The sequence below is a fragment of the Phaenicophaeus curvirostris genome, chromosome 6 (genome assembly GCF_032191515.1).
Source record: "Phaenicophaeus curvirostris isolate KB17595 chromosome 6, BPBGC_Pcur_1.0, whole genome shotgun sequence".
Lineage (NCBI taxonomy): Eukaryota > Metazoa > Chordata > Aves > Cuculiformes > Cuculidae > Phaenicophaeus > Phaenicophaeus curvirostris.
The window spans coordinates 8723098-8741235 of NC_091397.1; the positions used below are offsets into that span (position 1 = coordinate 8723098).

An 18138-nucleotide genomic window follows, 5' to 3' on the forward strand; every position below is an offset into this window, starting at 1 on the left:
TATAACATGTATACAATCTTCCCCATACCTTGTTCTTGAATCGTAATGTCGTAAAAATTTCTCATGGTTAGAAAGTTTTCCCTAATAGCTAATCTAAGTCTTCTGTTCTGTAAATGAAGCTGTTTCTTTCTTTCTGTCTTTCCCTCAGACAACAAATAATCTTCCTTATATAATTTTTCTAGATACGTACATACTTTTATACCTATATATATATACATGAATATACATATAACATAGTAATACTTTCTTAATGAGTTTTGGACCTGATTGTAACACAACATGAGAAGACTGCAAGTCCTCCCATTGCCCTGAGTAAGAACAAATAATTTGCCCCAAATAAAATGTGATATTGTGATTTATAGGCTCCATTCTTTGCATCTCAGGAGAAGTCTTTACTTCTGCTTCTACGAAGACACCTACCTTTGAGAAAAATGTGAAATGTGGCAGGTAACTATTCCTATAGCCTTTCTTTGTAGCTTGTCAAGATTTCCTTCATTTAAAGGCTTTCCATGTGGGTTAATTAGTATCAGACAAACAATGGAGAAGTTTCCTTTAAGCCTGGGCTTTCAATCATACAGGCTTGAAAAAAAGCTAGGGAAACCTGGAGTTACTAAACCAAGTTTTTCTGGAAAGGAACAAACTTGGCATTATTTGTGCCAAATCTTTATTGTGTGATTCAAAGGACACTAGTGCATGCATTTATTTTTAAATTATTAATGCATAAATGCAGAACAAGGCAAGTGAAGTTGGTGGAAGTACGAGCATGTTACAGAACAGCGTGAAGAGTGAGTCTGGGTAGTTCTCTGAGACCATCACCATTATCCATTGATGGCTTTGCAGTAAAAATACTAAATTCGTACTGGTAAAACTTTTACATCACATCACTCTGTCTGTTGCCCAGACAGTAAAAGTTTGCTTTACTGATCCTGAAAGAGAAGTGGACAGAAGACACTTGCCTAAGGATGTGGCACCACATCACAGCTGTGGAATTCTGCTGGCTTGCTGCCGCTGCTAAGAGAGGCCTGTTTTCCTCTCCTTTCCATGGCAATCTGTTGGGTTAGTTCCTTGGTTGTTTTTTGCCATACTTGTTGCCCCTCCTGAACAGGTTCTAACTCTTCTCTGACCAACATGGATCCAAACTCACTGAAAGCTAATCGTCTAGTCTAGTTCCTTGCTCCTGGATTTATGCAAGGCCTGAAGCAGCATAAAGGAGAACTGCAGGCTGCTGAGACGTAAGTAGTTGTCTGCTGCCAACTTAGATCCTCCAACCTGCAATCTTAAACCACACCAAAATCTCCCCTGGTTCTGGTCACTCATTTCTGCCTCTGCACTTTTTCCAGCACTATGCTCACACATAAATTTCAGTGCCTCAGGGGTGACCCACACTGATTTTTGTGAGATCAGCCTGTTAAAAATAATTGGGTTTTCCACAGGTCATTTTCCTGACTCAGTCAACCTCATGCTGGCTCAGTTTGGGCAGTGACGAGGGGTTTGTGGGGTCGGGGACAGGGCAGCAGCTACACAAGCCCCTCTGGCTGCCTGTAACACCAAAGAAATGCATACAAAGTCATGGGGTCTTAGTGCTAAAACCAATGAAAAATATTTCTAGCAGGAAAGTTTCCCTGGCTGACGTAAATTCACAGTAACACCATCATCTTCAAAGCATTTCCTCCAACTTACGGAGTGTAAGGCCAGAAGGTCACTTAAATTAAACTTTCACATGGAGCACAAGTGATCACTCCATTGTTTTTCCCTAAAAACAGCCCCGGTCTGGGAGCATATCCTGCATTGTGGCCTTCCCAAACACTGAAGCCTAGAGCAGCATTTTCAGAGTAGCTGAAAGACATGTAAGCACATCCTTAAGCACAGGCACAAAGGTATTTGTACTTAGTTGCTGATGATATGGCACAAACAGAGAAGCTGATTGTTTTTATGGTACATTTGCAGCTGCAGCTTTGGGAGCCTCCCAGTACTTACACATGGTGTTTGTTACTGTACTATGCAGACAAGTAGTTATGGTTGCCAGGTTGGACTACCACTTTCTTTTTCTGTGGAAGGAACCTGATATCTATTTCTCACAAATTTTAAAATGAAACTAAGAACTTACACTGACATTCACAAAAATATGTTCTGACAGCATTCTGGTGACAGAATTCTGGCAACTGCCTTGAAGCCAGAACGAAACAGTAGGTCTTCTGGTCAGCCTTTCTTCTAATTTGCCTTTAATTTCATCCAAAATACTCCTGCTGTGAGCTGAGTATCTTGAGTGACTCATTAATCAACGTGAACTTCCTGAAAGATCTTGATTTGAAGACAACAAGAGATGAAAAATCTACTGCTGCTCTTATTGATCAATAATTTTAACACAACCTCAGAGCCAGCTTAATTAATTAGAGATTGATATCTATCTAGAACTCTCTGCCTCTTTAGTATGCCCAGCAGAACACATTAGTATCACATTTGTTACTTAAGTCCCTAATTGTCTGCCACTCTTAAGTACAAAAAAAAAGAAAAAAAATTGAATTATTGATTGGGTAGTAGAGTAAGTCTTTTAATGATCTCAGCTACTCAGTACTAACCAGGAATTGAGGTTTGAAGAAACAGGTCTCACTATCAAAACTTCTCTCACTGGAACTAAGGTCAGGATGAAGGTAGGCACACTGCTAATACTCTCGGGCCAGACCTGACTCTGACTGTCTTTTTTTTTGTTTCTGGGAGGCTTTCAGAGAAATAAAGGCTCTGTAAGTGCCTAAGTGTTCCGGTTACTTGAAAGATATGCTCTGTGATATGTTGAAGCTCCTTCAATATGAACAAATAGTTCTCTGAATTAAGAAAGCCTAACATGAATTTATGTCTCAAAGTCTAATTCCCCTGTGAAATGGCTGAGGACGAGTAAGGTTTGAGTTCACCATGTGGCTCCCATAGTGTCTAGTAAGGTCTTTCACCTCTACGGCCTGGTCACAGAATCACAAAGAATCACAGAATTGTTTAGGTTGGAATAGACCTTTAAGATCATTGAGTCCAACCATAAATCTAACACTCCAAGTCCATCACTAAACCATGTCCCCAAGAGCCACATCCACATGTCTGTTAAATACCTCCAGGGATGGTGACTTCACCACTTGCCTAGGCAGCCGTTCCAGTGCTTGACAACCCTCTCAGTGAAATGATATTTCCTAATATCAAGCCTAAACCTCTCCTGGCACAACATGAGGCCATTTGGTCTTGTCCTGTGCTTGTTACTTGTGAGAAGAGACTGACATCCACCTTGCTACAACCTCCTTTCAGGAAACTGTAGAGAGCGATACGGTCTCCCCTCAGCCTCCTTTTATCCAGACTTTGCCTAATGATGTGTCTTACTGTAATACAGTGCAAGGTAGAAGTGATTTCTTCATTGCTACACATTTTATAAACTTGAACTGTTCCATCTCACATTCGTGTTTTAAGGACTTAAGATTGGTTAAGTAACAGTGCCCTAGGAGAACTCCATCCCACATGTAAAATTGTTCCTTCCTCCTCTTTCCATTAAAGAAAGCTACTGCAGTAGTCTTCCAAACAGATATGGTTGAAACTGCTCAGAAATTGGGGAAAAGAGGCAACTGCCATACCATACACAAAAAAAACGTGATTGCTTTTAACCCCTCCAGTACAGCAGACTACAACAAAACTGCCTCTTTTGGTTTTGGTATACTAGAGCCTGAACTTTTTAGCTCCCAAGTGTCTTTAAAGAATCGTCCCCCTCCTTCGTCACTGAGGCTTCTGCTATATTCGTGTCAATATTGGTAATTTTCAACCTATGACACCGCAGTAGACTCTCACAGATAGAGGCTTAACCTACGAAGAAACCACTGAAAGCATCTCTGGGTTTATTTAGAGCTTGCTGCGTTCCCTGTATAAATTAGAGCAGCCTCGGGGGTCCCAGGACTTGCCAAGTCTGAATTCTCAACGTTGCAGATGGAAGATACCGTGTCATGAGGCAGCAGGCATCAAGGCTGTAATGATCTTCCTTCAGGGTGTCAATTACATTTGCTGTTTGCCTCATGGCACACATAGGTGATTACAGTGTGAAGGCCAGGATACATTTGTTTAATGTATCCTTGAACTCCATTACATTTTCCACTCATCTTGCTAGAGCCTTATCTTCAATTACACTCCTCTCTACATGCCCCAAGCTGTTATTTGTTACAACACCAACCTGACCCTCTTGTATCCAAAATGTCAGTGAACTAAATCAAATTTTTATACTTCTCAACTTGAATAGTAATCTCACAATGCACATAACAAACAGATAATGAGATCTGCATTTTATTAGACACAACGGCACTTACTGATGTTTAACTATTAGGCAGAACCATTTTGCTGCTTGCAGTTACAATTACATTATTTTTCTCTGTGGATGTAGCTGTCAATTGATCTCACTCATTCTAAATGTGTAGCATACTGTTTTCCTTAGTGTTGCTTGCATCCATTGTTAGAGAATTTAATGCATTTCAATTCTTTTTTCCTAAAAGGGAAAGGACATTTCCACAGTTATATTTCACCACAGCCTAAGATTTTTACCTCCTGTATTTTGTGACAATTTTCCTAAGCTTTGTCTCTGAGTCAGGGATGCTCCAAAATCAGATTCTTACCTTTAAGCATATCCTCAAATACTGCTCATTTTGATAAGACTAAAGCACATACTTGAAATTAAGCACATGAATGAGGATGTGTTCCTTAATTTAGTCCATGTAAGAAATGACCCATGGGCACGTTCCAGTGGCTAACATATACACCATCTAAATTGTCATCCTCTACACTTTTTATGCTTTGCTTGTACACACATATCATTTATGATTCATACAGTACTCATAATGATTAAACAATAAAAGCACCAAACTGGGATCTAATCAATGCAAATATTTAGGTCCATCACAGGATACATGATGATCTGCCCTCCTGAGAAGAGCCTGGCTAACACCTTGCCAGGATTCAACTCATAAATTCATAAACAATCCAGTTGGTAAATATCAAAAGGTTACATACCCTTACTGGTTTTGTGTGCATACTCCTGTTCTGGCTGAGGGCAAGAGAAGGAAGAGAGCAATGCAGAGAGGTGAATCTAACTCTCTGTACATTAAGCCAACAAGAACATAAGCCTTATGGTATCTTAATTTGCAGAGGGTAGTTTTTTCATAACAGGCAACTTGATTGCTTATTGAACATGCCTTGGAGGCTGTTTAGTCTTGCTTTTGTCCAGCAAAAGCTCACCCACGTCTCTCTTCACTTTGAAAGATAAAGTTTGTAAAAGCTACCATAGGAGTATTGTTCTCCAGATAAAGAAAAGAAAGCTGGATTCAGATAAGGATGTCTGTTTGAGATTTACTAAGCTGTCCAGAGGACTTAGATATCTATATTTTAGACATTTCAGTTTTAGAAAAACATCTTATTACATTTTATTAAGGAAATAATAATCCTGCTTGAAATGAAAGCAAGAGATGCACCCAGAACCATAGACTGCTTAAGAAAATCTATTTCCTAACTTATTTCACCGATGCTCACAGAGAGCAGCTGCCATAAACTTTTATAATCAATACTAGACGTATTGCTGGCTAAATCTGTTTACACAACCCAAGTCCTCATCTGTGTAAAAGATGTTTATCAGTATTTTTTTGAAAGATGCACACTAACAAACCTTTCATGTATCTCCACAACCCATGGCACTCTTCTAAAACACTTGTCTTTAATTGGAGGCTGTAATGCGGTGTTTCATGGGGCACGCCTCTCACTGGGCAGGAGGGATTATCTGGGGCAAGGAAATAGGGATTTATGGTTCCTTACAGTTACAGCTGTCATAAAACTAGAAAATCTGTAAGAAACCTCCTTGAAATGAAGAACACGCACTGTGGCAGAGAACTTTTTTCTTTGTGCCTCTTCCTCACAACATATCAAGCCCTAGACTCCACTTACAGAACCCCAGCGAGGTGTGGCCGTGCTGCAGAAGAAATGATGACAGGAGAAGGACAGCACTGGCAGTCTGGCTGGCTGGAGTGCAACCAAAACAGGAGGGACGGGGACTACACATGGGGGAGGGGGACAGCTTTGCAAGACTGAGAAGAGTGCCAGGAATCAAACCTAGTGGACAGGAGATGTTGTATGTGTGAATATTGGAGGAAAGGCTTTAAAACAAGAAAATATAAAGTGGTTATTCTCATTTTTCTATTGAATTATTGGTCGTTATTTCAAAACTCCATTTATACCCCTACTGCCAAGTCAGTTGCTAGTGGTGATGTTTTAAAAGCTGACCATGTTAACTATACCAGTGCTCAATAAAGCACAGAAGTAAGGAGAGGCGTTAGCACCCAGGGAAAATGGTGAAATGTGTGGAACAGGAACGACATTGACAGTCTACTCAGAAAGCTCTGAAGATGTATCAGGTCAGGAGTCCTTTTAAAAACATGGTGATTTGTTTCCAAAATGAGATTTAGTTTTTGAAGTAACACATGAGCCATCTTCTGTGCAGATGGATAACACCTTCTTTAATGAGGACACCCCATAAACTACGTTCATAATAGCCTGGCTAATTCAGTGGTATCAAAATGGATTTTTTTTTTTTCTAAATTTTATGCTCAAATTCTGTTAGGGAAGTCACCTTTTAGTTCTTTCAGCAGCTGAGTTCGATCCCACTCAAAACCTGAAAGTAGGAGGTAACCACAGAAGAGGTAGAAAAAGGAACTACAGAAAATTAATTTACAGAAGCCACCAGCTTAATAAAGCCTGCCAGGTCCTTTGCCTTTCAGGTCACATACTAAAATCTCCACAGAGACAAGAATTTCACAGTCTGCCCCGAGGCATCTGAAGAAAGGTGGAAGGGAGGGCTCCAAGAAGAAAGGAGAAACTTCCTGGTGGCAGATACTAGCATCTCCCTGTGAACCTGGCAGCTTCACTGAGGAACAAGACAAGGGTTGGCACACTGTATCCCAGGGTAACTCAGAGATGCTGGCCGCAGCTATTCTTGCTGGATCATTTTCCCCATCACCAGCTCTTGCATGAGCGTGCTACCACTGTCACACGTCGTGTCCTTATTGTGGGAGCTGAACATGAATAGCCACCACCTCTGAGTTACGGTCCACTTTGACTCTCAGACCAGCAGACAGAAAAAGATCAGCTGTTTTATAACAGAATGCATTGCTAGACAATTAAGAAAGCTCTGGCAACTTTTTGGTGCTAGAGCAGTGAATAGTGGTTGTCAAAAATAACAATGCTACTAATAAAAATGGCAGTGAAAAATAGACATTTAGACACATTTAAACAACTGCTTAGATCCCATGGGTTCAGAGAATTTTATAGCAGTAGGAAGAAGACACTGCTTGATCAGGTGCCTGCTGCACCTGAAGGAACCAAAATATCTGTAACATGATACTGTCAAATTCTGTAAGAGAAATGATGCTTATGTTCCTTTATAAACATCTATCTCTGTTCAAATAGCTGGAAAAGTTTGCTGTCTTGCCTGTGATCAAGAGGCAAGCTTTTTGTCAGCCAGCAGGAGATGTCTGCAAACACTTTTCTTCCACAGGCACGGGAGCAGAATTATTTTAGTTGCAGAAAGAAAATGTGTGGTCCTAGCCTACCATTTGTCTTTTTCGAACTTGTAAATAATTCCTGTATGAGCCTCTCGCTCACTTAAATAGCAACATGGATACGAAATATAAATAAGTAAAATTCCAGAGCTTTCCTGTTTTCTCTAATGACCTGCCATGCTGCACTGCTTGAAAATACTGGGAATTTACCTTACTTAAATTAATAGCAGTTTTGCTGTTCTGAGTGACCTGAGCAGGCAGGGGCACAGCTACATCAAATAACCTGGGGGAAGAAAATATTCTGCAGCTGGAAGGAAGCAGCATGTGGATATGAATCTGAGATACCCAAGCTGAGAAAGCTGCACAACTATGCCAGTGCCGTCTTTGGTAGGTAGAGGTGTGACTGTGCCTGTTCATAAATATCCAGGGCAGACGGCAGAGAGCAACAGAAAAAAAGAAATTAGGCTGTTGAGATAGAAGAAGATAAGAGAATCTCCCGCTAAGACAACGTTTGAGGGTGGGCACTGGTGGTTTCCTTGAGCACATACTGACAATTTGTTACGATTAGAAGATCAGTCTTGGATGTTAATGGTGGTTTGGGAATAAGGTACCAAATGAGGTGCACAGGGGTATGGTAACACACTGCCAAGGAGCCAAGGGGAGGAGGATGGGGATGAAAGAAGGTATAAGAAAAAAAAAATTCTTAAGAACTGCTGGCATAGAAAACTGTTCAAAGTTATTTCTGTTCTTATTGTGGTAAGTGGATCTCAAGACATTTTGCCTCTGGAGTTCTGAAAGAACATTTCCAGACTAAAGATGGATTTATGTAAATAATAGTTCAGAAACCTACCACCTGCAAGGAAGCAGAAAGGTAACTTAGAAAACAACACACAACAGGAAAACCCATGTTCAGCCTAACACTATCACAGCCTTCCCTATAGCTTCATGCCTATGCAAATCATCTGCCAAAATACATAAAGCTCAAGATAAACAAATCTCTTGCACAACTTGGCATATGGAAAAAGGGTCTAAACTGAAATGATAATTGAGTTTTAGAGACCCATCCATTTGCTGTCATCATGCCATCTGTCTCCCTGGCAGACTCCTGATAGTTTGCATTGGCAGCTGTGATTGCCAAAACTCATGTATTAAGTCAGAGTTACCCAGACTTCCCCCACACAATTACTTATTATTTTTCTATAGGCGTGCTATTCTAGGTGATTGACAGAACTGCAGGATACAAGGTACTCCCAGAGCCATAATATATTTTGATATTTATAAACACTTTTTTTTAATCAGAAATATAGTTAATTTTCTGTGGGGGTTTGTAAGCAACTTGCAGAGACCAAGTCCATGGAAAGGCTTACTCTTCAGGGACTGACTGCAGGTAAAAACATCACAGGTGCTGCTATATATCTGTGTTAAGTATTTGCAATCCCCAGAGTAATAAATGATAACAGTGGATGCCTTATGAGGGCAGTACTCCCTAAGGCTGGCTTCAAGTTATTGTGTTACTGTCATAACTACTCCCTACAAGGCACCTTTGACTAAAAGCCAATGTGACACCTAGCATACCTCTGCTGACTTCTCTGAAATTACACAGATGATAAATGTTGTCCCTTAAGGTGTGAAAGTAGTGATAAATTTATTTAATTTCATTTATTTATGCACAGTGCAGCTTTAACTGTGGCAGTGAATGATGCAGGAGTTGCCCTAGGACTTTATTCCATCTAGTCCTTTGACCATGACTATGTTTTTGGCTATGCAAGAATGAAGGGTTTAATTACAGCAGGAGTTAATTCACATTGGGCAGAAGACAGATTAAACACTCCCGGCAGTCCAGTTCCTGAGAAATACACAGTAATGCAAGGTACCAGAGTCCATCCTCCCTTTAGGCTGGCTGTGTAATGGACTGTGGCCAAATTTAAGAGACACTAGGACTGAGATGCTTACTGGGGAGTTTACATAAGAGAGGACTACGCTCTAGGCAAGAGAGATACACAAAGAGGCTGCTGTGCTGAACAGCTTTTGTTCTTGTTCTGCTTTGTTGCTATTGCAGAATTAAACAATACTTTAGTTATGTCACTGAAGTCATACAGGTGGTGACAATTCCTAAAGGAAAGCTTGCATGCCCTAAACTGAATGAAACCTTCCATTAGAGACTAGATGAGGAACAGTTTCCCAGCCGTATAAAAAAAAAAAACCAAAACCTGATGAGGATTTCAATTCATTGTTTTAATTCCTGCCCAAGACAGAGAGATTTTTCAAAGTTCTTCATAAGCATCTGGAGCAAGAGAACCCAGTTTGGCAAATAGGTCAGTCACTGAGGCACTCTGGGGACATGGGGCACTCAGGTCCCCCTTGCTCCGGCTCCAACACACTCCCACAATTTTGCTGAGTGTCCACTAACACATCGCAGGATTAATCTCTGCTTCTCAGTCAGTACAAATTGCTCCACTTTGCAGTAAGTAATTACAAGCTACTGGGAGAGAAAGGCTGACTCCATCTTTCAGTTGCTGCAGCACCTGACTGGGATGCTAGAAAACCTCAGCTAAGTCCACAGTCCAGTAAATATGCGATTATTAACTAGCTTCAACATAAGAAACCTGTGAGATAGCTACCCAGAACAGCCAGCTGCCTGGCAATTAAAATGCTTACTTGAGATATGAAGCATCCTGATTCAAACTTGTAGCCTCAGCTGTGATGCTTCGAGCCTTGATTTTCTATTCCCCAAATACATGCTCTCATAGACCACTGGAGAGGGAGGGAATAATTTAGTCTTTCTGACTAATTGGGAGCTCCTATCCTGTACCTGAGACAGCTTTTATGGGGAGAATTAGGGAAAGAGATGAGTTTCATAAAAGCTGGTGCATGTCCATGAAGAGCTCTGGTTCCGCATTCCCCCTCTCCACTCCCAAAAATTACAGTCCTGACACCACGGGACACTTGAGCCAAAGGTGGGTCATCATGAAAGTCTGTCACAGTGCTGATACTAGCTATCTCTGAGGACCTTGGTTTTTGAATACTCGAGTGAGATCAGAAGTGTGGACGGGCTCTGAGGGTGTGAGAACCACCTCACAGACTGTGCATTCTAACTGCATTTGTGTTTGAAACTGGATGGTTGTACTCAGAGTAGTGGTTAACAGCTCAATGTCCAGATGGAAATCTGTGACAAGTGGTGTCCCTCAGGGGCCCAAACTGCAACCAGTGCTGTTTAATATTTTCATCAATTATGTTGACAGAGAGATTGAGTGCACCCTCAGCAAGTCTGCAGAGGACACCAAGTTCAGTGGTGCAGTTGCTACACCAGGAGTATAGGATGTCATCCAGAGGGACCTGGACAGGCTGGAGAAATGGGCCTGTGAGAACCTCAAGAGGTCCTGTGCCTGGGTTGGGTGCTGATTGACGAGAATCTCGATGTGAGCCAGCAATGTGCACTCGCAACCCAGAAGGCCAACCATGTCCTGGGCTGCATCAGTAGAAGCGTGGCCAGCAGGTCGAGGGAGGTGATTTTGCCCCTCTATTCCTCTCTTGTGAGACCTCATCCAGAGTACTGTGTCCAGTTCTGGAATCTCCAACGTAAAAATGATATGAAACTGTTGGAAAGGGTTCAGAGCAGGGTTACAGGGATGATGAGAGGGCTGGAGCACCTTCCATACGAGGACAGGCTGAGAGAGTTGGGCTTGTTCAGCTTGGAGATGAGAAACCTCCAAGGAGATCTTACAGTGACCTTCCAGTACCTGAAGGGGCCCTACAAGAAAGCTGGGGAGGGACATTTTATAAAAGCTTGTAGTAATAGGACTAGGGGGAATGACTATAAATTGGAGAGGGAAAGATTTAGACTAGACATAAGGAGGAAGTTCAATGAGAGTGGTGAGGCGCTGGCACAGGCTGCCCAGGGAAGCTGTGGCTGCCCCATCCCTGGAGGTGTTCAAGGCCAGGGTGGATGGGGCCTTGGGCATCCCAATCCACTGGGAGGTGTCCCTGCCCATGGCAGGGAGGTTGGAATTACAGGATCTTCAAGGTCCCTTCTGATTTAAACCATTCTATGATTCTACGATTCTGTTGTTACAGAAGAGGAACGGGTAGTCTGCCAAGTGCGTTCAGAAAGCACATCTGGATGTAAGGAGTGTGAGATGGAACTGATGAATGGTAAATTAAAGTTAAGTGATGATTACCTGAGTTTTGGAAGTTGCCTTTACAGGATGCACACTTACTGGGCAGAACTTTCAGTGTTGGGGTGTGTGTACAGTCAGTATACTTGCTCTTTTAATCCTTGTTTAATCTAGCAGCTCCACCTACCCTTAGACCAAAATTCTCATTTATTCATTAACTCTGCTCAGCAAAGACACCTCCTGAACTATTTCTTCTCCCTTTTCTGCCAGTTATTAGTACAGATCAAGAGACCTGCACACAGGCTCACAGTAAAGTCCACTCACTCAGTTCTCAAGAGCAGATGCTACATGGATGTGCATGTAACCAGTGGCATTATGTTGGGAATTCCTTCCAAACCTCCAGCCATCAGCTACATATCTTGAATTGGAAAGTACTTCCAGTAAATGGTACTTAGTAGCAAGCAGCATTTAATGTCACTACAGGGAAGAACACTGCTATATCTAGGGAAGTCCTAGATTTTCATTAATCTGGCTTCATCAATGAGGCTGTGAGATAATCCTGACTTTGTAGTGTAGATCCTTTTTTCAGAGACTTTCATAGATATGATCATTCCACAAACATTATACACTCACTACAGATCCCAGCTTTCCACTTGCTTCATAAATATACACAGTTCTGAGGAAACCAATATGCTTACTAATCTGTGTAAAGTAAACAGCATTTTGTACTTAAAAATAACAACATTCAGTCACCTCCAGAATCTGGTGCATTCAGCCAGCACGCTTAAAGATTGCAGAATCAGAATCGTGGAATGACCTAGGTTGGAAGGAACCTCTGGAGATCATCTTGTCCAGCTCTCATAAAGAAGGGCCCACTTCAAAGTTCGATCAGGTCACTCACAGAGCTGTCCAAAATGATTTTTGAACATCACTGAGGATGGATATTTCACAGCCTTTTTAGATCCATTTCAGTGTTTGACCACTCTCCAGGTGAATATTTATTTCCTAACTTCTGATGGCAGTATCTGATGTTGTGACTTGCATTCATTACATCTTGTCGTATTGCTGTGCACCAATAAGAGGAGTTTCCCTCCACCCTCTCTACACCCTCCCCTGAGGTAGCTAGACTTAGAAGTAAGAATCTGCCCTAATTGTCTCTTTTTAAGCTTGATAAACCTGGTTCCCCCTCTCTTTGTACACTGTATGCCAGTCTGTTCATCAGCTTGACAATCTCCCACTGGACTTCCCCCAGCATGTCAGCGTCTTACTTTCAGAAACCACAAACTGGACATAAAATTCCAGTGTTTGTTGGATAGAGGGAAATAATTACATCCCTCTACCTGATAGCCACTCTTCCTTGCATAGGCCAGGACGCTCCAAGATGTGCACTGGCACACTGCAGGCTGCAACTTCTTGCCTGAGAGGCCACTCAGGTCCTCTTCTGCAAAATGCTGTCTACCCAGTCGGTCTCCAGCCTGTAATTCTTCATAGGGTTCTTCCATCCCAGGTGCACACATTTGCATTTCCATATATCATAGAATCATAGAACGGGTTGGGTTGGAAGGGATCATCCAGTTCCAACCCCCCTGTCATGGGCAGAGACACTTTGCACTAGATCAGGTTACTCAAAGCCCCATAAATGTATATACTATATACATACTATATATGTATTTGCCTATATTTTCTATTTCCAATTGGTATTCTACTGATCCATTCAACTCCAAAATCTGCTAATATATATATTTTAAAACCCAATAAGTAAGATAATGAAAACATTCATAATTTTTCACTAAAACATAATCGAGTTTTACTTCTTCAGATTTAGTACATTTTATTTCTATTTCCCTTTAAATGTAATTTTTGTCTATTTGTTCCTGAAATAAAAAATAATATCTTTTCAGGAGCACATATTCCATAATTTGTTGTTGAAATTCTGTTAATCCTGATCTTCATAAGCTCTTCTGGGAAGGGCCCACGCAACAATAAGCTCTCGGTCCTAGCAGTTGCTGAGTGTTTTGATCAATTGCGGTGAGATGGCAGTCAAGGACGTTTGGCACCTTGCAAACCAGGAATTTTAAATCAGAAAGCTTTATGAAAGCCTGCAAACCTCATTTGTCCTTTGAGTCATAAGTAAAAAACCTACCCATTCCCAAATTGTCAGTATTCATATGTATGAAAGATAAAACAATCATACCTCCCCCAAAAAGATGGCAGTATATATCCAAAAATATGTTACAGCCTCCAAGGCTGTATGTGTTCTAGTAACTGCAATAGGCCAGGTCCTGTTCTCTGACTCTGAGGATGAGTATCACAGGACAGCATGAGTCTTCATAGGAAAATTCCCCCGTTCCCTTCCCACCATAGCAGAGTCCTGGACCTGTTTGGGATGCACTGCCTCACGTTTCACTTGGTAGCACGGAGAAACAAGTAGCAGCACTAGAAAACATCTTGTTTCTTAGCCCTTGTTATTGCTACTTGACTGCTTTACATTCAGAAATCCACAGACATTCAGAGGAGACAGCAGAAAGCACCAGTTCAGTTTTAGCGGCTCAGTTTTACCCTCCGCGCACCACAAGTACAGTGCATCAGGTACTCCTCTGAACGTCTCTTTACTTTGTGTTTTCTCCCCTAACTCTACGGCAGCGCAATTTGCCGGCAAATGTCATTGTCACCGATTCTTAACGGTGATGCCCTTCCTCCCTTCTCCCTCCCAGAGATGCAGACTGCGAGCATCATGTTCCTGCCTGCCGGCTTCTTGCAAAGATGCGTCAGCTCCAGCCCCAAAGCTCCATCGACCCATTATCCCGGGACTGTCCGGAGGAGGAGGACGGAGGTTGGGAGGCCATCCAAGGCTGGCAGCCTGGAGCTGCCTGACATCCCCGCATGGGGAAACCTGTCAGGTGGGCTTAAATTCTTCCTCCCGCTGCGAGGCCCAGAATCCCAAGCAGCGTGATCAAAACAGCTGAAACGCTCAAACACCTCGTTAACGGTGAACTAATGCGGTTAGGCGTAAGACCAACCAAGTAACAGCTTATCTCTACTAAAAGGCCCGCCGATGGCTAACAAGTTAGGAAACGCCACAACAGAAGTTCTCAAAGAAACGATTCCTGGCCAGCAAATAATCCCAGAATAGCCGGGGAGGGCTGGACGCAGCCCCAGCCTGTCTGGGAGCGCCCGCAGGCTCCTCGCTGCCACCTTTCCGAGGAGCTCGGGGGGGATTTTCCGCGCGACGCGAACTTTGGGGCTCCGGCGGGGAGAAGCCGGGGGGCTGCGGCTCTGCCCTGGCTCCCTAATGACTAAGCACGACCGGGCGCGCCTCGCTCCGCACCCGCGCACGGCGAGAGGGGACCGGGACCCGGCACACGCTCGCTCGCTCAGACTCGCGCACGCACTCACCTGCCCGCCCCGAGCCCGCGGCTCCTCCGCGGGGCGCAGCCGCCGCGCCGCCCCGCTCCGCGCATCCCCCCGCGCCCCGCGGAGCCGCCGCCTCCCGGGGCGGGCCGGGGGCCGCCGCTCCGCGCAGGGTCGTCCCCCGCCCTGCCCCGCTGGGGATGCGGGGAGCGGGGCCGCCGTAGGGGGCGGTTTGCAGCCCCCCCTCTACCCCGATCCCCGCGCCCGGCATGGAGCGGCCGCTCAACCTCAGCCGCCTGGCCGGCGCCGCGCTGGACGTGGGCAACCGGAGCGGGTCCCTGCCCGGCGGCGGCCGCCCGCGCCTCTCCGTGTTCGGCGTGCTGGTCCTCACCCTGCTGGCCGTGCTGGTGGTGGCCACGTTCCTCTGGAACGGGCTGGTGCTGGCCACCATCCTCCGGGTGCGCACCTTCCACCGGGTGCCCCACAACCTGGTGGCCTCCATGGCCGTGTCCGACGTGATGGTGGCGGCCCTCGTCATGCCCCTCAGCCTGGTACGCGAGCTCTCCGGGCGGCGCTGGCGCCTGGGGCGGCTGCTGTGCCAGGTGTGGGTCTCCTTCGACGTGCTGTGCTGCACCGCCAGCATCTGGAACGTCACGGCCATCGCCCTGGACCGCTACTGGTCCATCACCCGCCACCTGGAGTACACGCTCCGCGCCCGGCGCCGCATCTCCAACATCATGATTGCCCTCACCTGGGCGCTCTCCGCCTTCATCTCCTTGGCCCCGCTGCTCTTCGGATGGGGAGAGACTTACTCGGAGAACAGCGAGGAGTGCCAGGTCAGCCAGGAGCCGGCCTACACCGTGTTCTCCACCTTTGGTGCCTTCTACCTGCCCCTCTGCGTGGTGCTGTTCGTGTACTGGAAGATCTACAAGGCCGCCAAGTTTCGCATCGGGTCTCGGAAGAGCAACTCCATCACTCCCATTGCGCCAGAAGCTCTGGAGGTAGGTCTCCTCGGTTGTGATTTGCTCTGGTCAACTGCTGGTAGCAACCGAGCTTTGCGGCAGTGGGGAAACTTAGAGCTAAAGCATGCAAGCAACCGGCATCCCACCAAAGCCCAGGGAATCCTGAAGACTTTCAATGGAAAGTTGACTACAAAGCTTGCAAGCCCAGTGTTTTGACATCTTCGGAGTCCCCAACTGTGGGCGTGCAAGGTGTAGCTTCAGCAACTTTAGGCCACATTGAGAGCCTGGGCTCCACGTGGGCATGTGGTGACTCACAGACGTCCGTCCCCCCGTGGAATGCGGAATCGGTGCTTGCGGGCATGAGTAAGGGGTCACCGTTCCTCCCATGGGGTGTGGGGTTCCTCCATGTGGGGGTGTGAGTGGATGGAATCCAGTCTCCACTGGGGACAATAACCTCCCAAGAAGCTGTGGCTTTAGAGAGGTTGTGGATTTACCCACGTGGAAGGCACATGCGCAGGGTGTCCTTATAAATCCTTCCTAATTATGGCTGCATCATATCAGTTCGTCCCAGGCATGGTGACTGTGCACTGTAAACACTTCTTGGGAGGAGGAATGAAATGTATGCTCATTTTCTTGCCTCTCCTACCAAGGACTGTTATAGTCAGTGGGTTCAGAGAAAGCAAGGAGACTTTTGTGCACGGCGAGTGGGTGTGTGCCTGTTCTACTGATCTGATAGTAGATGGGGAAGTCACCTTATTGTGATGCTGTGTGAGCAATGCTGTGTGCCCACGTGTCACTACTCTCTTTGGTTTCTAGCCTCACTTAAAAATAGTCTCTGTTACCTGGAAGAGGGTCATACAACCAATCTCCCTTCCACTAGAGTGTGACGTAGATGGCCAGAGTTTCTCCATGAGCTCTGGCCATCACTTGCAGAGTTTGATTGTGTTCCTGCTGTGTGGAATCAGCTGATTGAGGCACATACGGTGCAACTTGTGTTTGTGTTTGGCAGGTAAAAGAAGGTGCCCAGCAGCCACAGATGGTCTTCACTGTCCGTCATGCCACTGTTACATTCCAGACGGATGGAGACACATGGAGAGAGCAGAAGGAAAAGAAAGCTGCCCTCATGGTGGGCATTCTTATCGGGGTCTTTGTGCTCTGCTGGATCCCCTTCTTCATCACAGAGCTCATCAACCCTCTCTGCTCATGTGACATCCCACCCATTTGGAAGAGCATTTTTTTATGGCTAGGCTATTCAAATTCCTTTTTTAATCCACTCATCTACACTGCTTTCAACAAAAACTACAACAATGCCTTCAGAAATCTATTCTTTAGACAGCACTGAGCAGAAGAAGCTTTCCTATTACCCCAGAAAGTTGATTACAACTCCCAATGAATCCTACCAAACTCCTGAGGAAGTTCAAAGCCACAGATACTGAGGTGATACTTAAGATGTATCCCCATGGTTGTATGTCCCAGCAACGGTCCCACTTCCGAGGCAGACTCTCCAACCCAGCCTCTGAGTCAGTTGATATTTTTCCTGCAAACAGCATTTAAGGGTTTCTCTAGAGAGCAGCAAAGCATTCTTCTTCCTCAGTGCCCCACTACTTTCCTCCTGCCTTCTTAGTGACGTTCTTGGGACTGTTTGGTGGCAGTAATGGTGTGGAGGAGTCTTCTGGCAAAGGATCATACTTGGAACACTGGTTTGGCCACTGCTAGTCTCTCACAGCATTAATCAACTTTGTCCCATGGGCAAATCTGGGACCCTTTAATTGCAGGAGGTTTTGTGATTGTATACGAAAACACATATTTTATGACCTGGTTGAAAAGGCTGTTTGTCTTGTCTTTCACTGACAGAGATTTTTAAGTGTTTTTATTTGGGAAACAGAACCCTCAGTAAGGGTTAAAAAGCAGACTCCAAGTACGAAGCCTTTTCTCACATGCTTTGTCAACAACAAACTGTGATATTTGCTATTGGATTCCACGTAGCAAGTTTTAAAAAATTATTTATTGTGAAAGTTTAATGCATGGTGTACCCTGGAATGAAAGCAAATGCATGGGAAATCCACCTCTCATTCTCTGACTGTTATGTGTGAGCATCTGCCTCAGACCTTTCCTTTTAGAAACACCAGCTGTAAATTATAATCTTTGTGT

The 18138-nt window shown here is 44.6% G+C and overlaps 1 protein-coding gene across 1 annotated transcript; it reads left to right on the forward strand.

The window, feature by feature from the left end:
- The first annotated feature begins 15294 nt into the window (after positions 1 to 15294).
- On the forward strand, positions 15295 to 17519 carry HTR5A (5-hydroxytryptamine receptor 5A). The gene is made up of 2 exons (XM_069860426.1): positions 15295 to 16026; positions 16997 to 17519. Exons 1-2 carry the CDS (start codon positions 15295 to 15297, stop codon positions 17327 to 17329), a joined length of 1065 nt encoding a protein of 354 aa, XP_069716527.1. The 3' UTR covers positions 17330 to 17519.
- Positions 17520 to 18138: the final 619 nt, after the last annotated feature.